General features: G+C 49.5%; 1 protein-coding gene across 5 annotated transcripts in view; it reads right to left on the reverse strand.

The window, feature by feature from the left end:
* The window catches only part of LOC144770552 (kinesin-like protein KIF18B), a 411,545-nt gene that overhangs the window by 229,590 nt on the left and 161,000 nt on the right, over positions 1–20,955 (reverse strand). For all 5 annotated transcript variants that reach the window (XM_078655159.1, XM_078655158.1, XM_078655157.1 and 2 more), the window contains 3 exons: positions 20,535–20,650; positions 19,084–19,246; positions 9,102–9,223 (listed from right to left, as the gene is read on the reverse strand). In XM_078655159.1, the coding sequence (XP_078511285.1) occupies positions 9,102–9,223; positions 19,084–19,246; positions 20,535–20,650 (401 nt within the window). The remainder of the gene's footprint in view (positions 1–9,101; positions 9,224–19,083; positions 19,247–20,534; positions 20,651–20,955) is intronic.

The raw sequence follows: 20,955 nt of genomic DNA on the forward strand, positions 1-20,955 counted from the left end.
GTAAAATGCATCAAAAATACATATAAATATAGGCATGAAACGAGCAGCGTGCTGGCCTTGCCTGTATCAGCGACCTGATGGAAATTATTTGTGAAGGTTAAGCTGCATCCACTAAGGATTATTATTGCTGGGACTTAATTAACCAGAATTCAAAGCGAACTAAAGCCCAGTGGGGCGGGGAATCATACCACTGAAAAACACCTGAACAATCTGTGCATGCTGTAACCTGCTCCCCGTGAGCCTCGCCAATGATTAAGGAAAGCAGTTTCCGAAACGCATATGGTGAAAGAGGCGCAAAAATGTGCTGTGAGGACTTGTTCAAGTTTGCTGCTGCCTGCCAATAAAGAAAGGTGAAGCATTACGTTGTGTGGGTGTTTCCATATCACGAGCTATATATAGTAGTTTCTTACCTGTAACTCCAGTTCTGTAGTAGGGGTATCTCTGTTATAGTCATAATCTAGTGAATAGTCCCGCCCATGTGCAGGGACCCCGGAGCAATCAAAAATAATCTCTTAAACTGTCTTCTTTGCAGTCCTGCATAGACACTTAAGAGAAAATCAAAGACAAATAATGCAGCCTATAATTACAAGGAACGGTGATGGATTAAACCCAGATCTGTTGACTGGTTGTGAGTGTTTGATTGGTTCAGATGCTCCGTCCATCACCACCCCCTTTTGTACCGCTTTGTTCACCATAAATTGGCAGGGTATGCTCAGACGTGAGTCCCTTGCTCATTTTGCCACTGGATTCAAGCAAGCCTGGCTGAAGACAGCTGTAATGCCAGAAACCGGTCCTAGGAAGCTTGAATCCGGTCCAGGGAAGGCATGGCTTGGCAGTTCCGGCTGGACTGTTCCCATGAGGCACTGGGTGAGACTGATGTGCATATGGCCATGTCTGAACTAGGGTGGCAGAGTGGGCTAAAGAACGGTGATGGATTAAACCCAGATCTGTTGACTGGTTGTGAGTGTTTGATTGGTTCAGATGCTCCGTCCATCACCACCCCCTTCTGTACCGCTTTATAATTACAAGGCTACACTGGCCAGTGCTTCAACTTAAAGTGAAAAGGATAGCCAAATAAAATCAAATTTTACACATATTGCCAAGTTTCACCCATAGAGAAACTTCCCTTCACCAAAATCCTTGAAATGATAGAGAGGAAGGGTTGGACAGATAAGCCCCCATAGGCTGCCAATTATGTGTCTGGAAAAGGGATACCGTGCCTTTAAGGAACTCTCCAGAGACCCTCGGTATCCCAGCATGCACAGCCAAAGTCCTTTTACTTTCGGTTCTTTTTGAAGGTGTATAGAGCAAGGCCTGTAGCATACAGTACATTATCATTTTCTCCACCTCGGAGGAGGGCGGGCGCTTATGACTATAACATAGATACCCCTACTACAGAACTGGAGTTACAGGTAAGAAACTACTCCTTTTGTAGTAGGGGATCTCTGTGTATAGTCATAATCTAGTGAATAGAATGGCAAGCCCATTCCAACAAACCAATCCGGCGGTGAAGGAAAAAGACAACACCACTACTGTGCAAACAGATTTCTCAATGAAGCCTGCCCAACCTGAGCATCTGCCCTGGCATCAGAGTCCAGACAGTAGTGCTTAGCAAAGGTATGGACCGACTTCCAAGTGGCAGCCCTGCAGATATCTGCAATGGGAACATTACGTAGCAAAGCCGTTGTTGCTGCTTTGCCCCTGGTAGAATGAGCCTTAGGCTTACCCCCTAAGGTCTTGTTAGCTTTCTGATAACATAACTGGATACAGGACACAATCCACCTCGAGATGGACTGTTTTGAGGTGGCAAGACCAGTCCTGACCGACCCATAATTGAAAAACAATTGGTCTGACCTACGAATGTCCTTGGTCTTATCCAAGTAGAATTTCAACACCCTTCTGACATCCAGGGAATGCAGACACCTTTCCGCTAGAGTGGAAGGATTTTGGAAAAACATAGGTAAAGTTATAGTCTGATTGACATGAAAATCAGAAATCACCTTAGGCAGGAACTTAGGGCGAGTACGCATCACAACCTTAGCAGCATGAAATACAGTATAAGGTTCTTGGCAACACAATACCTGAATTTCACTCACCCTGCGGGCCGATGTAATGGCCACGAGGAAAGCCACCTTCCACGATAAGTGCTGCAGTAAAGCCTTATGAATAGGTTTCAAAAGGTTCCTTCATCAACCTGGACAGCACCACATTCAGCTCCCATGAAGGCGAAGGACGCCCAACAGGAGGAAACACTTTCTTCAATCCTTACAAAAAATCTTTAATCACAGGGATCTGGTAGAAGGATGTCTGTGAAGGGCATTTCCTATACGCATTAATGATGCGAGGTGAACCTTAATAGAATGAAAATTAAGGCCAGACTGAGCCAAATGCAAAAGGTATGGAAGAATGACATCTTCCTTGCAGATCGTCGGATCATAGTTCTTGGAAGTGCACCAGATGCAGAACCTCTTCCACTTGTAGGCATAGGAAGTCCTAGTGGAAGGTCGCTTAGCCTCCTTGAGTATATTCATGCAATCGTCAGGCAGATTCAGGTGTCCATATTGCACTATCTCAGGAGCCATGTAGCCAAACTCAACAATGAGAGGTTGGGGTGCACCATCTGCCCCCGAACTTCGTGAGAAGGTCCGGCCGACACGGCAGCCGCAGGTGGGGTAGGAGAGACCTGTGAAGCAGGTCCATGAACCACCACTGTCAGGACCACTCGGAGCAATGAGGATCATGCATGCTCCGGACTGAGACAGCTTGATGAGTACCGCCGGAATCAGGGGAATGGGTGGAAAAGCGTACAGAAAGCTGTTCGACCAGCTGATCCATGGCGCATTCCCCAGAGTCCCCGGTTGGTAATACCTGGAGGCGAAGTCTCGGCATTTTCTGTTTTGAGCTGTGGCGAACAGATCTACGTCTGGAGTGCCCCACCTGTCGAAGATGTTTCCTAGCACTTCGTCATTTAGAACCCGTGGTTTTCTTGCACCAGCCTGCTGAGTGCGTCCGCCTGAGCATTCTTCACACCTGGCAGATGGGTAGCCGTTATAGTCAGTCCTCTGGCTAGCAGCCAGTGCCAGATCGCCTGCGCTTCTTGTGACAGTGTGCACGATCTCGAGCCCCCCTGCTTGTTGAGGTAATATATTGTGGTCGTATTGTCCGTCTGTACAAGCAAGGAGTTGGTCTGGAAGGACGGATGAAAGGCCTTCAGTGGCAAGTGCACAGATCTGAGTTCCAGGAAATTGATGTGATATGTGGATTCTGCCGGGGACCACGTTCCCTGGATCTGTAGATGGTCTGAATGCGCTCTCCAGCCGTGGAGAGAAGCATCCGTGACAATAGTCTGAATGGGAATGTCCTTGTGGAATGGAACCCCTTTGAGGAGATTCTCTGCTGAGCACTACCATCTCAGGGACTGTTGAGCGTGAAGGGACAGCCGGATCCTGTCATCCCAGCTCCCCCGCTTCTAGTCCCACTGACCCTCAAGACATTCCTGCAGCAGCCTCATGTGGAGGCGTGCGTGTGGCGTGAGGAAGATGCAAGAGGCCATCGACCCCAGTAGAGAAGACACCGTCCTCACTGTCGTAGATGGAACAGCTATGAGAGTCTGAGCCTTCCGAAGGATCGATAAGCGTTGCTTCTCCGAAGGAGACACACTTGCTGAAAGAGTATCGATGGAGGCTCCCAAGGACTGTAGGCACTGGACAGGAGTCGGAACAGACTTGGACATGTTCATGTGCAACCCCAGTTGGTTCAATAGAACGGCCGTCCTGCTGAAGTGCAATTGCGCTTCCTGGAAGGTGTAGGCTTTGATCAACCAGTCGTCCAGGTACAGGTAGACAAACACCTTGTTCTTTCTCAGGTGCGCTGCCACCACCATGCACTTTGAAAAAGTCCTGGGTGCAGACTTTAGTCCAAACGGTAGTACTGTGTACTGATAGTGATTGGCGCCGACTAGAAAGCGCAGGAACTTCCGGTGTTTCCGTGCAATGGCACATGGAAGTACGCATCCTGTAGATCTATTGCGCAAAGCCAGTCTGCTCTTTGTAGCTGAGGATAAATCTGGTGCAAAGACAGCATGCGAAATTTCTCCCTGTGAATCCATTTGTTTGCTTGTCGCAAATCCAGAATGGGCCTGAACTCGTTCTTGTCCTTCTTGCACACCAGGAAGAACCGTGAGTAAAGACCCTTTCCCCTTTGAAACAAAGGGACGTCTTCTATCGCCCTTTTTCTTAACAGGGTATCGGCCTCCGCTTGGAGCTCGCGCAGCTGGAACTGCGAGCGAACCGGGGGAATTGGTGGAGGAGGGCTGACAAAACGAAGACTGTATCCATTGCAAACAGTATTCAGCACCCACTTGTCCTGAGTAATTTTTCTCCACTCTACCAGGTAATTTTGAATGCTTCCCCTCACCGGAGCGGGTAACGGACGAGGGGGAAGTAGCACCTCAGGGAGGAAGGGATCGCACTCTCAGTCGGGATCGCACTGCGAGTGCGATCCCTTTCTCTAGACCTTGATCTAGATCTCCTGGGCTTCGTCGGAGCCGCCGGTCTTAGAGGCAGAAGCGGAAGAGTCGGAGCCGGAACCTCAGGCCGAGGTTGTGGAGGTCGGGGAGGCGGTGGAAGAGGAGGCAGGGGTGGTATAGGAGGCGGTGGAAGTGGAGAAGGAGGAGGAGGAATCATTGCTGGAGGAGGAGGAAGCTGCGGAGGAGGCATCCTCGGAGGCAGCGGTGGAGGTGGAGGCGTTCTGGGCCTAGAAGGTGAGTAGGTCCGTGAATACTCCGATTACCTCACCACTCTCCTCTTCTTCTGAGCAGGCCTCAAAGAAGATGTTCTGGAAGCAGACCTCTTTTTGGCCGAGCGCCGGCGCAGCAGCGACCGGGAGCTCGCCGATGAAGAAGACAGACTGACCACTGAGGCCCGGGGACACTGTCCTGGTCCTTGAACGTCTCCTCAACGTCGATTTTTCCTTCCTCGACGTCGACCTCTTCGACTTTCTCCTTCTCGGCGTATATCTTCTAGACGTCGACGCACTCTTCGGCGTCGACTTGCCTCTACTTGACGTCGACTGTCGTGTTGATGTTGACAGCGACCGGCGATACAGCCTCGACGGCGAACGCCGTCGCCTCCTGCACTCATCTCGACGTCGATGGTATGTCGACGCCGGTGAAGTCCTCGACGTCTACCTCGTCTGAGGAGCCGCGTCCCAAGGCAGTAGTGGCTGCAGATGCCCTGGTCGAATGGGCACGCAGCCCCAAAGGAGGCTGCTTCTTGGCCAAGGATTAAAATCCTTTGATGCACAGAACGACCCACGTGAAATGGTACATTTGTGCACAGCCGACCTTTTTTGGTGCCAATGTAGCCAGCAAGGAGTAGATCATCCACCCGGAACTGTTGTGTACACTACAGATAGAAAGCAAGTGCACGTTTTGGGTCCAGACTGTGGCGCCTCTCCTCCTCCCTGGAAGGATGCTGAGGTGGAAAGAAGGTGGGCAAAGTGATGGTCTGCCCGATGTGGAAGGGTGTGACAACCTTTGGCAAGAAAGAAGGACGGGTCCTTAAAACCACCTTGTCCGGATGAACAGAAAGGAAAGGAGGTTTGGAAGAAAGAGCCTGGAGCGCACTCACTCTCCTGGCAGAGGTGATAGCTACCAGGAAAGCCATCTTTTAGAGTAAGAAGACGTAAAGGACAGTTATGAAGAGGCTCAAAGGGAGCGCACATCAGAAAAGTCAAGACAAGATTCAAGTCCCATTGAGGCGTTACGAAAGGCACAGGAGGAAACGTGTGCGTAATGCCCTTGAGGAAGCGGTTAACAACCGGGGACTTAAAACGAGAAGGCTGATCTGGAAGCCGCAGGATGGCTGAAATGGCAGAAAGATGACCCTTGATAGTGCCCAGAACAGAGCCCTGCTGGGCCAAAGACCGAAGAACCAGAAGAACCTCAGAAAGAGGGGCAGAAAGGGGAGCCACAGCCTTTGCTGTGCATCATGCCACAAATCTGTTCCATCGGCAAGCGTATACCGTCTTAGTGGAGGGACGCCTGGCTGCCAGAATAAAATTACAGACTTCAGGAGGAAGGTCGAAAGAAGTCAACTGTCGCCGCTCAGTCTTCACGCATGGAGGTGGAGGCTGCACAGGTTCGGGTTGAGGACCGTCCCCTGCTGCTGCGACAGAAGATCCTCCAGAAGATTCAGACGGATCGGGGAATCGATGCTCATACTGAGTAGCTCGAGATACCCTACTCTTCGAGCCCAGTCCGGGGCCACAAGAATGACTCGGGCCCGATCGCGCCTGATCTTCTTCAGCACTCTGGACAGAAGTGGTATAGGCGGAAAGGCGTACAACAGTCCGCAGCTCCACTTGCGACGAAAAGCGTTTGAGCGAGCACCGCTTTGGAAATTCCAACATGCAGAACTGATGACATTGCACGTTCTTTTCAGTGGCGAATAGATCTAACCAAGGCTCTCCCCACTGCTGAAAGAGACCTTGCGCCATGTCCGAGTGCAGACGCCATTCGTGATTCATCAAGCACCGGCGGCTGAGTTCGTCCGCCCTGGCGTTCATTGAACCTGCCAGGTGTTGAACCATCAAGGTAATGTCTCGATGCTCCAGCCATGTCCAGAGGCGCAGAGCCTCCGGAAATCCGGTCCACGACCCCACCCCACCCTGTTTGTTGCAATACCACACGGTGGTGGTGTTGTCAGTGAACACCTGCACTACACTTCCCCGGACAGAGGGAAGGAATGCCTTCACAGTGCAAGCCGGATCGCCCGCAGCTCCAGAAGGTTGATATGGAGCTGGGACTCCGCTGGAGACCAGAGGCCTCTAATCGCCGCCTCTCCCATGTGACCTCACCATCCCAGGAGGGACGCCTCCGTCACCACTGTGTGCTCCAGTTGCGGAAGGGAGAGGGATCTGCCAATGACCCAACCGCGACTCGGGAGCCACCACTGCATCTGTCGTGCAGCGGCCTCCGATATCTGGACGTGATCGGACAGGTTGCCCTGGTGCTGTGCCCACTGGAACTTCACGTCCCACTGCAGAGCCCGCATATGCCATCTGGCATGTGACACCAGCAGGATGCAGGAGGCAATTAGGCCCAGAAGCCGGAGTGTCATCCTGACTGAAACCCTGGATAGAGGCTGAAAGATCGGAATCATAGCCTGAATATCCTGGACTCACTGCTCGGGAGGATAGATCCGAAACGGCGTCAAATCCAGAACCGCTTCGATGAAGGGGAGCTACTGAGAGGGACTCAGGTGCGACTTCGGCACGTTGATGGAGAACCCCAGCAAATGCAGGAGGTCGGCCGTAGTCTGAAGGTGGTTGACTACTGCCTGGGGCGAGCACGCTTTCAACAACCAGTCGTGTAAATTGCCCTGCCCAAGGAATCAGCTGTGTCCACACCACACCGGATGGCAAACTTCGCCGCATCCTTGCCTTCCGCAATCGCTTGGGAAAGGTCAGCCTGGACCTCCTCAGAACACTGAGGCAGGACCTCCGCTACAGAATCCCACACTGTGGGCAGGCGGTATTAACCGACCGCAACCCCAAGCTGGCTGAGAACAACCTCTTGCCATATTGGTCCAGTTTCTTAGAGTCCTTATCCGGTGGGGCCGTGGGTAAGGCACTCTGCGACGTCGAGGCCTAAATGACCAGGCTCTCCGGCGTGGGCTGAGTGGTCAAGAAGGCAGGGTCACCAGGCGCCGGGCGATCACGTCTAGCGACGTTCTTATCCACCGGCACCCCCGAGGCCGGCTGCAACCAAGTGCCCAAGAGGACTTCGGTAAGGGCCTCATTGAAAGGGAGCAGCAGCTCCAACGACGTAGACGCCATCTGGAGCACCTCCGTAAGGAGGTTGGTCTTAACGGCCACCGTAGGGAGGTCGAGATGGAGAGCCTCAGCGGCCCGACGCAGCACCATAGTGTAGGAAGAGCCCTCCTCCATAGTAGGCGGAGGAGAGGGAAATCCCAGGTCAGAAGACACTTCAAGCTCATCTGCATCTTGAAGGTCATCCACCCAATCCTGCTCGGAGTCACAAGGAGCCGGCCGCGGTGGCAGGGCCAGAGAGGGGGCAAGCAGCGCCTGGAACTGCGCCGGACAGGGCCGAGCCGGAGCCGCATCCCAATGCGAATCCAAGGCCGGAACAAAATGGTCCGAGAACCGGGGTACGGGTGGAATAAACAGCACCCAGTGCGGCGCCTGTCGCGGCGCTGGGGTCGGAGTGAAGGGCGGTGCCGTCGGGCCAACAGGATCTGGACATGGGACCGCGGGCCCGCAGGTGGGAGCTCGAGGCCTAGAAAGGCGGTGCATGGCAGCAAGAAACTCTTGCAACTGTTCGTGAGTCGCCGACGGACCCGGGTATAGCGGGTAGGCTGTGGGACTCCCAGGCGTGGCCCCTGTCCCCCTCGTCCCCCTCCGAGGAGTGACGGGGGGATGTTGGAGAGCGAACACGCTTCTTTGACTTCTTTTTATGGCATCGCTTAACGGAATCCGAAGGTGAAGACTTAAGAGTCCGAGGAGAGACGGCTCGCAAACGGCCCCTAGACCCCAGAGCGGCGGTGAGAAGAGTGCCGGACCTTCAGCAACTTCCGGCGCCGCTCCCGCAAGACCTTCAGGGCCATGCTCGACAGTCCCGGGAGTCATGGTCGGTGTCCAGGCAGTAGAGGCAGACATCGTGGGGGTCTGCCATTGACATATTACGGCAGCACGACCCACAAGACTTAAAGCCGGACATCTCTATGTACACCAGGAGACAAGAAAGGGACAAAAGTCTCAAAAAGTAGTAAATAAATGACAGAGGGACGTGCTCAATCCGGATCTGCGCTTTCGGCGTGGAAAAAGAAAGCACTGACGTCAGCGCGCATGGGTACGACTTCAATTTTAAAGTCATTACTTACTGATTTTCATGTACCGTGGGACTCCCACTTTGACAACGCGGAATAATTCAAGCATGTGAATCTATGAAAGATAACCCAATACTGGAGAACCAGTCTTTCTCACTTCAACTTTGTCCATGCAACTCAGTATCAACAAAAGACTTTACGTGCTCTTTACCCTTCACCCTATTCAAACTCACAAAATGAAGAATGACTTGCCTCTCAATCCGGTCCTCGTTCTGTGGCTTGTGGTCAGAGTGACTCTTCTGCAGGGCTTTTCGGCGACGTGCAGCATTTCGTGGCCTTAGCCTGTCGCAATATTTTGGAGTTTGTTGGCGATCCTGATATCAAAGCGTGGAAGCAGATTTGGTAAAAACATAATAATGGGGAAAGCCACAAATAGTCCATTGGGTGATAGATTTCTAAAGCTCACATTTCATACTAAAGGTTTTTCGGATTCTTTATTCCTTCCATGCTTCACTTAACATTTTTCTTTTCTATCGCGCACTGTCAGTCCAACGTACTTTAAAGACTTTTTGATTTCTAGACAATAATGTGAAACTTGTTACTCACACACTTAGAAGGATCTAGTATGTCTCTACTGAAAGAACACTGCTCTGAGCCTCATTCCCCATGTTGATTTTAAAGCAGGCACATTAGTCTTTTAATGTGAGTTTTCTAATCTAATAAAAAGGAGCTCAGATGCTTACAGAAGTGTTTCCCATACAGTGCAACTGGGTGACCGTTTCTCAAGCTTTTTCCCAGTGCACACACACAATAACAGATGGGTTTGTGCACTAGCTTACCCACTGAGAAGTTGAGGTGCAAGCCAGTGCGTCCCCAAAACCCCAGGTCATAGGCAAATCTGATTTACGGACAGGCAACTTCTTTTATTTCTGTGATACTTCAGCAGCTAAACCAAGACAAGAACTATTTCTGCACCCTCACCAAGAGACCTGAAGAACAAGTTACTTACCTTCGGTAACGCTTTTTCTGGTAGATACAGTATCTGCCTGTGAATTCCTCACCTTATGAATATCCCCTTGCGTCAGCAACATTCGGAAATTCTTTTTGTAGCTTCGCGCCGACGTGGACGACATCATAGAGGCACGGCATCGCACGCGACTCCGCTGACGTCACTGACACTACAATAGGCCCACGCCGGCGGATTGACGTCAGTTCCGTCCTTTTTTCCGTGCCTTCGTGGCACACGGACGGACCAATGACAGTAGATATATACACAGTATACACAGTACACAAATGTCAAGATAACACACACAGTGTGAAGCAAAAGCAGGAATGCAATTGAAATAAAACATTTCCTTGACAATAAAAATATATACAATACAATAAACTCCGGAATAGAAGAGTGGACAACGGGGAGGCGGGCGAGTCAGTGAGGAATCCACAGGCAGATACTGTGTCTACCAGAAAAAGCGTTACCGAAGGTAAGTAACTTGTTCTTCTGATAGATACATCTGCCAGTGGATTCCTCACCTTGTGAATAGAGTCCCACAGCAGTCCCCATTCCCGGGGGAGGGTGTCCACTCTCCTATACCAGAAAATCCAGGAGGACAGAGCGCGCAAAGTGGCCGTCCCTCCTCACCTCGGAATCCAAGCAGTAATGCTTTGCGAAAGTGTGGAGGGAGGCCCAAGTTGCAGCTCTGCAAATATCCTCGACAGGTACACCCCTAGACAAAGCAGTAGATGACTTAGCTCTAGTAGAGTGAGCTCTAATACCCCCTGGAGGTTCCTTTCCGGCCAAAGAGTAGCAGATCTTTATACAGAGGATAATCCATCTTGAAAGAGTGCGCTTGTGCACCGCTCTTCCTTTCTGGCAGCCAGCAAAACCAATGAAGAGCTGGTCATCCACTCGATAGTCTCTAGTCCTATCAAGGTAAAAGCTCACCGCCCTCTTAGGGTCCAGACGGTGTAGTCTCTCCTCCTCCTTGGAAGGGTGAGAGGGAGGATAAAAGGTAGGAAGGGTAATAGACTGTCCTAGATGGAAGGGAGTTACCACCTTAGGGAGAAAAGCAGCCCTGGTCCTAAGAACCATTCGATCAGCATGAATGGTCTAGAATGGGGCCTTGGAACTAAGAGCTTGAAGCTCACTTACCCTCCTTGCCGAGGTGATCGCAACGAGAAAGACCGTCTTAAAAGGCAAAAGCCTCATGGGACACTTGTGTAAGGGTTCGAAGGGAGAACCCATCAAGAAGGTTAAAACAAGATTTAAATCCCATTGAGGCACAATAAAGGGAGTAGGAGGGAACTTATTTGTGACGGCTGATCCGGCAAACAGATAAATGCCGACAATGCCGAAAGATAGCCCTTGACCGTGGCAACAGCAAAACCCTGCTGTGTCAAAGAAAGAGCAAATTGTAAAATATCGGACAAACGAGCCCTCAAAGGGTCAACAGATTTGTCCCCGCACCAAGAGACAAATTTAGACCATCTGTATGAATAAATGGATTTAGTGGAGTCACGCCTAGCCGAAAGAATGACATCCACCACTTTGTGCGGGAGAGAAAAGGAGTTCAGGTTGCCCCGTTCAATCTCCAGGCATGAAGGTGTAATGACTGGAGGTGGGGGTGTAGAACCTGCCCCTCCATCTGGGAGAGGAGATCTGCCTGAACGGGAGACAGAGCGGCGGGTGAGAGGAGAGGTGGAGAAGATCCGTGTACCACACCCTTCTTTGCCAATCCGGGGCGACCAGAATAACTCGGGCCCGGTCTTGGCGCATCTTCCTCAGAACTCGAGGAATTAAAGGTATGGGAGGAAATGCGTAAAGCAGTTGACTTCCCCAACTCAACTGAAACGCGTCCCCCAAGGCTCCTTGCATCGGATACTTGAGACTGCAGAATGACGGGCAGTGAGCATTCTCGCGAGTGGCAAACAGGTCCACACGAGGAGTCCCGCACATCTGAAAGACGTGTCGGACCACCTCCGGGTGAAGCCTCCACTCGTGGTCGGCCGAGAACTGCCGACTGAGACTGTCTGCACGCACGTTCAGAACTCCGGCCAGATGATTTCCCAACAGACAAATCTGGTGGTCCTGAACCCAGGACCAGAGGTGCAGAGCCTCTCTGCAGAGACACTGCGACCCCACTCCTCCCTACTTGTTGACATACCACATCGCGGTGGTAATGTCCGTCAGGACTTGAACCGACCGACCGCGAAGGGAAGGGAGGATGGCCTTGAGTGCCAAACGTATGGCCCGCAACTCTAAAAGGTTGATGTGAAGCAACCTTTCCTCTGGAGACCAAAGACCCTTGACCTCCAGATCCCCCAGATGAGAACCCCACCTTAGGGTGGATGCATCCGTTATCACTGTGGCAACCGATGGAGGTAGTTGAAAAGGCTTTCCTTGTGACAGATTGCCTTCCACGCTCCACCAAGACAGATCCGCTGCAGTTTCTCTCGAGATCCTCACTGACTCCCCGAGATCTCCGCTGTGCTGATACCACTGCCTGCGGAGGCACCACTGGAGCGCCCTCATGTGCCAGCGTGCATGGTTGACCAACAGTATGCAAGAAACCATCAGACCGAGCAGACGAAGGACCTTCAGGACTGGCACCTACCGCTCCATTGTAAAATAAAGGAATAATTTCCTGTATGTCGCGAATCCTTTGTAGAGGAGGGAATGCATGACATACAGTTGTGTCCAGTACAGCACATATGAACAGGATACGCTGGGAGGGCACCAGGTGAGACTTGGGTACATTTATCGAAAAACCCAACCGGAACAACGGAGTTGTCTCCTGCAGAATTACTCTGCCTTGATCAGCCAGTCGTCCAAATAGGGGAATACTGGTACCCACGATCTTCTGAGATGTGCTGCCACCACCGCCATCACCTTGGTGAAGACTCGAGGCGCAGTAGTAATTCCAAAAGGAAGGACTGCAAACTGATAATGTTGCGATCCCACCGTAAAACGGAGATACTTCCTGTGCGACTTCAGGATTGGGATGTGAAAATACGCATCCTGCAAGTCGAGCGACACCATCCAGTCTTCTCCAGCAGCGCTTGAAGAACCTGCGCAAGAGTGAGCATCTTGAACTTCTCTAGTTTCAGATAAAGATTCAAGATCCTGGGATCAGGATTGGACGAAGTCTGCCATCCTTCTTGGGAATTAGGAAATACCGGGAGTAGCATCCCTGACCCCTTTCCTGTTCTGGAACCACCTCTATCGCACCCTTTCTTAATAGTGTCTGTACTTCCTCCTGCAGAAGTAAGAGGTGTTCCTCCGTGCAAAAACCTTGGCAAGGAGGGTAATTGGGAGGAAATTCCCGAAAGGGAAGAGCATACCCATTTTCTACGAGATTGAGAACCCAAAGATCCGACATAACCGATTCCCAATCCCGTAGAAAGTGGGTAAGCCGACCCCCCCACCGGACCCACATGATCCTGAATGGCAGATCTAGGGCTGCTTTTCTGAGGCTGGGGGGTTGGAAGAGGTGGAGGAGGAGGAGGAGGAGGAGGCGGAGGAGGAGGCCTGACGACCTCTAGGGCGAGCTCTCTGCCTACACCTGTACGACTTGTACAAGGGATTCTGCTGCTGCTGATGACCTTGCCGATAGGAGCGGAAGGAAAAGCGTCCGAATCCTCTGAACCTCCTAGTAGAAGAACCCCTGGTCTGAAGCCCTAAAGATTTGGCAGTAGCCCTACTGTCCTTAAATCTTTCTACGGCTGTATCAGCTTTTTTACCAGAGTCCAGCTCCATCAAACGGCAGATCTAACAAAGCAGCCTGAACATCCGCTGAAAAATCAGAAGATTTCAGCCAAGCTGATCTTCTTGTGGCAACCGCAGTACCCATGATGCGTGCCACCGAATCCACAGTGTCGAGCCCACTTTGTATCACCTGACGAGCTGCTGCCTGTGCATCCGTTAGCACTTCTTCAAAATCCTTCCTGCTGTCATCAGGGATCTCAGGTGCCAGAAGACGCAGTGAATCCATGAGGGCATGTACGTATCTCCCCATAAGGCAAGTGGCATTGGTTGACTTTAATGCCATACTCGTAGAAGAAAAGGTCTTTTTAGCAACCTGATCTTGTTTCTTTGCATCCTTATCCCCAGGCACTTGAGGAAATGCACTCTCAGTCTTTTTGGAACAGGCCGCCTGGATTCCTAAACTTTCAGGTGAAGGATGAGAAGTCAGAAAAGCAGGGTCCTCAGGAGCGACCCTGTACCTTCTTGCCACACTCCTGGAAACTGCCGGTGCTGTAAGTGGCTTTTTCCAAACTTCCATAATAGGCTCCGTTAGAGCTTCATTAAAGGGGAATAACGGTTCCCCACAGAACTGGGTGAATGCAGAACCTCAGTTAGTAGATTGGACTTAAATTCTACTGTAGGAAGAGACAAATTCAAAAGTTCCGCAGCCTTTCTCATAACCATGTGATAAGGCTGGACGTCTTTCGAAGGGGCATCAGACACAGAAGGTAACTCCCACTCGGGAGAAAACTCCAGGCCACTAGCCTCCGCCAGTTTTTCAAAACAGTCATCCTCAAGCTCACCTTCTTCCATTTCAGCTTGAGCTTCTGTATACCTCTGCTCTTCTATGAGGCGCTGAGCCTCTCTCCTGGACCTTTCCTTCACACGCCACGCCGTCGGACCCACCAACGACTCCGACGGAGCCGGAACCGACGTCGGTATCGAATCCGATGGCAAAGTGACTTGGTCTCGAGGTCGACTTGGAGCAGACTACGCCGGTATCGGCGTCGACGACCTCGGCGGAGCCGGGTATTGCCATGGCGGTGTCTGAGCCGGCATGATTGGCAAAAAAGGTGCCGGAGCATAGGAGTGCGGAACACCTAAATTGAAGGCTAATGGACCCATGGGACCCGAAGGCGCACCAGAGGGGTACCATGCCCTTGAAAATACACCATATATAGCGTTCAAAAACGCTGATGGGTCTTGGCCCGGGGCCAGAAATGGTGGCTGAAGTCCCTCGGGCTGACCTTGAGGTGGTTCCGAATTCGGCTCTTCCACAGGCGCAGAATTCTCACCCATTGGAACTTCTTCCTCATCCTCACGGGCCGGGGACGGCGCCGGAGATCGTACCGGAGACGGAGACGGAACCTGCGACTCCGAAGGCGAAGCCTCACCTTCCGGATCCAAGTCCTCCTCCGGAGGAACCACCTTCGAACGTACCTTCTTGGGTGACTTCGACCTCGAGTCCGAGTCCCTACCGGAGTGACGTCGGGACTCATGTTCCTTGACTTCGAAGCATGATCTGATGAAGACTTCGAAGACGACTCCTCTCGAGGCCTTGATCTCGAAGCCGATCTCTACCTCGACCTTCTCCAACGAGACCTCGAAGACTTTTTTCCTTTGTCACCTCTTAGCTTCGCCACCAGAAGTTTGGTCTCCCTCTCTCACAGAGCCTTTGGGTTCATCTTCCGACATGAAGAGCATTCTTCAACATCATGATCAGAACTTAGACACCAGATGCAATCTACATGTGGGTCCGTGATCGACATCATTTTCCCACACTATCTGCAAGGCTTGAAGCCAGACTTCTTCGTCGATATCGTAAAGGAAACAAAGAAACAGAAATATGAAGAAAATAGCAACAAAGTTACTAAGAGGCCACAGAGATTCCCCGAAACCGGTAGCGTCGACGACGCGGAAAAAAGGGAGCGGACGTCATCACGCCGGCGGGGCCTATTGTAGTGTCAGTGACGTCAGCGGAGTCGCGTGCGATGCCGTGCCTCTATGACGTCGTCCACGTCCACGTCGGCGCAAAGCTACAAAAAGAATTTCCGGATGTTGCTGACGCAAGGGGATATTCACAAGGTGAGGAATCCACTGGCAGATGTATCTATCAGAATAACAATGATAGGTAGGTATGAACAATTTACAGGTAAACCTATACCAAAAACAATTTTCTCCTGGCAAATACTTTTAACAGGCACCTTCTTCATCTATAAACGTGTAGCACAAAATTCAAAAATTTCAAAGTTGGATCCTAAGACATAGCGGTAGGAGAAAACTATGGATTGTCTGGGCAGAATACAAGCAATAATGCTCTGGAAAGGTTGTGCAGTGAAAGCAAAGTTACCACATTTATAAATTGTCAGAGGTTGGAGTTGCCTGACCGCGTAAGTGAGTACATCCCGAACTCCCAGGCAAGGCCCCCTCTAGAAGGGACTACAAGCAACTCCAAACCAATTTCTTCCTTGAGGAGCTATACTGATTTACATAAAGCAGGCAACAGGTGGCTCTGCAGTCATGAGAATTACCATCATCAGTCCTCTAGTTGAGGCAAGGATGCAACTGGTTGTGAGATGTCCCTTTACAGTCAGTCTCTCAATTGTGTAAACCTGCTCCTTGAATACAAGACAGGATCAGGAATTCGAAATCTTTGTTAATTCAAGCTAGCCAATCTGTACCTTTCTTTCCACCAGTACCCTAAAAGTACAATAAGTACTGACACCTATATCAAGCACTTTGAACTTCGAGAAGTGACTCTCTTGCACCAGCACTGAGACAATAAATCTGAATAGGGTCCTGCTACCATCATTCCTTAGACACTGGCAACAAATTTTAGACTTCAGAAAACCCCATTACTGTGATCAGCTTAAGAGGAGACGTTCAGCTAGTGGGCAGAACAGCACGCTTATGACTAGGAGGAAGACCCAACTGAAAATAAAAGCTTGCATGGGGAGTGTTAAGTTATGTTAATGGAGCTTATATAGTGCACAGTTACCCTGGGGTGTCCTGGCGCTGCGCATGCCTGCTGGAGGTCCAAAAGAGAGAAATTATTGAGTGAAGAGACATGTTTTCAGCCCCCTTCTGAATGAGAGGATATCTGGAGAGTTCCTAAAGTAGAGTGGAAGCTCGTTTCAAGCTTTGGAGGTGCCAGTGATGAAACTTCTGCCGCCCCAGCTGGCCTTTTTGATCGGAGGGTTTACAACTAGTTTGGCTCCTGTAGACCGAAGATTTCTAATAGGCACATACCACTTAAATTTCTGCCTCAAATGATTGGGGCCAACTCCATTGAGGGCTTTGAAGGCCAAGAAAAGGTCCTTAAAACATACTCTTAACCTCACAGGGAGCCAATGAATTTGAGCCAGTTCTTTCTTTAAAGAGACAAATTTGGGAGTGCCTGTGACTAATCTTGCTGCAGCATTTTGTGGATTTTCAGTCTATTGATATGCTTTTTTGAGTATTTAGCAGATGACTGTTACAGTAGTCGATCTTTGGCATAATAAGGGCTGTGATCACAGTCCTAAGACTGCTCCTGGGGAGAAAGAACTTTATTTTCCTTATTTTCCTAAGGATTAGGAAACCAGCCGAGACCACCATGCTTACGTGGTCGCCATACAAGAGTTTATTGTCCATAATCACTCCCAAGTTTTTTGCTTTCCTGGTGGGCGATGGGCAAGTGCCCAGATAGTCTATCCACCACTCTGGCGTCCAGATATTGGGGTTGTTTCCAAATAAAAGGACCTCTGTTTAGCCAGAGTATAATTTCAAGCAATTGGCCGTCATCCAGCCGGAGATGGCCTTCATGCAATTGTGAAAGCGAGCCCCAGTTTCCTTCTCCTGACCATGAGAGATTGAGAACACTATTTGTGTGTCGTCTGCATATGAACTTATCTGAAAGCCATATGATCTAATCAAAGTTGCTAAGGAGATCACATATATATTAAAAAGAGGTGGGCTCAATGATGATCCTTGTGGTACCCCACAGGGGAGGGAGAAAGATTATGAACAGAATTGTCTAGGTCCACTGTTTAAGAGCGTTCCGACAGGAACGTCCGCATAAGGTCCCACGCAGCTCCTTGAACCCCTATGTCCGACAACCGGCCCATCAAGACCTTGTGATGGACCGTGTAAAAGGCTGCTGACAGATCTAATAAGATCAGAATAGCCTTCCCTCCTCTGTCCAGTGCCGCCCTGACATCCTCAGTGGATTTGATTAAAGTCAGCTCTGTGAGCATCTGTGAGTCACAACGAGCTGTCGCAAATCAGTTGGCCAAAATCTCCCCAGAAGCAACAAGCTTGACCTACGGCCAAGGACCTAAAGGTATATTTTCGAGAAATGAAAATTTAGTGAGTTCGCACAAATCTTGACTCGGGAAGTGTCTCTTTGCCCACATTGAGGCCAGAGGCTTTATTTCTTCACTTTAGGTATCTGTGCAGTGCCTCATTGGCTGCAGCTGTTTTGTCTACTACAGAACTAATTAAGAACCATGTGGCTTGCCTTTGAGATTTTAGAGCCACAGAGTCTTACGTAGGGCTCTTGTACTAACATCTAAGCCCCCAGTCCCAACAGGTCGAGCTTATGGGTAACATGAGATACAGAAGACCTAGACGGTAAATGGGCGCTTCCCAAGACATGGGCCCCTGAAGTGTGATACCTTCCATGGGAAATGACTGTGCATGAACAAGGTCCACATACTTAGGCAAGAGATCAGAATGGGTACCAGAAACTAAATTACTGAAGCTTCAGTAACCCTGCTAATGGCAGCCAAGATGTTATGTGAACTAGCCTTTGCCATCTTGAACTTTGTTGTATTTTGAGTGGACCCAATTACAGGTTGTGTAGTGGACTTTTAGAGTAAAGTTTTGGAACTTATTCGCTGGGTCTCCAACCCACTGAGTTGCTCAGCCTTGCATCCTACCAGACATTGAAACTTACTAGAATGAAGGCCCACACATATCACTTAATTCTGGATATATTACTTTATTCACTTTCATGCTTCTGCTCTATTGAGGCCAGTATACAAACACTGGTATCTGTTCTGATTACATCATCCTGATAAGTTTCTAATTCTTTCCTCTATAGTAGTTAATAACGTCCCCAATGTTACCTCTTTGTGCATGAAGTTTTATTATTCACAAACGTTACAGCAGTAGCTGGGGATTCAGTTTCCAGTGTCAGGCTACATATGAGATTTGAAAACCTGCCACTCTTACATTAAGCCTTGACCATTTGAATTCACTACTCCAGTAGAGTCAAGTGTCCAGAGGGAGTATGATGGTTATCCAATTGAAGTGCATTAGTACTGATCACCATTTAACACTAGTGGTAAACAACTGTATATTTCCCAATATAACTGGAATATCCCATGTCCATAGAACTCATCCTTAGTGGTAACCACCTCAAGGCAGAGGACCAAAAAACACCATTTAAAAACAAGATATCTGGCGCCTGCAGCACCCTCTGCATTTGCCAAAAGGGCATAGCCATCATACCTGCTCTGCCTTTTTCACATCCACTGATAACCAGTCAGGCTTCTGGTCACACTTTCGGGCTGATGTTTGAGTGCTAAATTCCCTTACGCAGGTACCTGCTACCTGGAGTGTCACGCATTCTGCTTCCTGAGTGACTTGTATATCTCGAGTGGACTCGTCAAGACTGAGCAGTGGGGCAGAAAAAATAGACACAATGAATACAAACATGGAATGAGGTCTAAAATCTGCACAGGATGATCATTTAAACTTCTGAAACAGATTAAAATAATCAGCACTATCAGAATATAAGAATATACAGTGGATAATTTTACCTGCCTACCGCTCCTATGTACATCAGGATAATTAGCCTTCATCTCTTTTATCCCAGAAGTAAGGATTGTAATCAATTAAAATGTAAATTAATGTTACACAACAGTGACTAGAGAACACCCCCCCCACCCGCCAATAGCAATGCAAAACTGGATATTCACAACCCAAGGCTAATAAATAGTAATCCAACTGAAAAGCCCCAGATGCAGACAGGACCAGGTCCCCACATTGGAAACCAAGAAACCAGTCCCCCCTCAGACTGAAAGGAAACAAACACAAACTACGTAACCCTGGAACCAGAACTTAATTGCTCTGCAAAGAAACGAAATTCAATACAGTAAAACCCCAAATTGCATCAATAAATGTTTACACAATAAGGAATGAAGTTTTGAAAGGGCAAAATACATATATTCATCCTTCTCTCCATACTCACTGCCACCTCTGCTAAGTGTGACTTTTACAACTAGAAATTGCTGCAGACAGAATGAGAAATGTGTCGGCTCCCAGGCACTGGAGCAGCATTACAGCATACGGTGTTCATTGTTGCTAAACACTTTCAGACCTGCAGCCTCCAATGATTTCAGCCGAGCCAAGATGTCAGTCCTTGTGTCTAGAGAGTTGACTATTGCTCGGTTTTAGAAACAGACCTGCATGTGCAGACTCAGCTGTGTACACACCTACTCGCACAGTGGCCAGGTACCTGTATACAGCGATTTCCCGAACCTTTAACAACTTGATTCCGAGAGAGAGGACCCTTCCTAACTTTTGTACCACCACCAATATCCATCATATCTTCTGCAGCTGTCCTTCACATGTCCATCATATATATCACCCAAGAAAACCTCACACTGTCTGAACCAGGTAAACATAGATCCTACCACTAGACTTCAAGTCTTATGTACCTGTGCATTACTAGTCTCACCTTAGGGACCCTCACCAATTCTAATATAAATTACTTTTGCCAACCAAATGGTTCTGGGCTGGCAGTGTATGCAATACTGCTATTTTTCACGAGAGACTTGAGAGCGTCCAGTTAAGCTATTTCATTTAATGTATTAGCAGCGCATTTCAAAAGCTGATTCATAGTGCACTTTGAAATTAAAGGGAAAAATGAGCAGCTGAAAGTGGTTGGTGGTGCTTACCTACAGAGTACTTGCTCCTGAAGGCCTGTCTCCTCTGGCACAATCCCTGCATGTTCTTCATGGATTTCTGCACCAACAAGCTCATAGGTTTGCAGTCTCTGGCGCAGTTCAGCCACCTGAAAACACAACGAGTGTCGGGATCACTCAGTCCAAAATCACAGATACTACAGTGAATAGTACAACAAAAACGCAATGATGAACAATACATTTTCTGTAGATTTTGTTTTAAGGGTGAACTGAACTTCTGGGCCTTCCTCTCAGTTGTAAGTTGATGTTTGCTTGTGCAACCCTATTCTACACTGGATAGCCTGAACTCTTGTGTGGAACTGTCATTACCGCTAATCTGTGTAGCGGTAATGACCGCTACACAGATTTTTCACCAAAACTAAGCAGCAGTTACCCCCAATTCACCAATTTCAGG

Source organism: Lissotriton helveticus, chromosome 7, assembly GCF_964261635.1.
Source record: "Lissotriton helveticus chromosome 7, aLisHel1.1, whole genome shotgun sequence".
NCBI classification, from domain to species: Eukaryota; Metazoa; Chordata; class Amphibia; order Caudata; family Salamandridae; genus Lissotriton; species Lissotriton helveticus.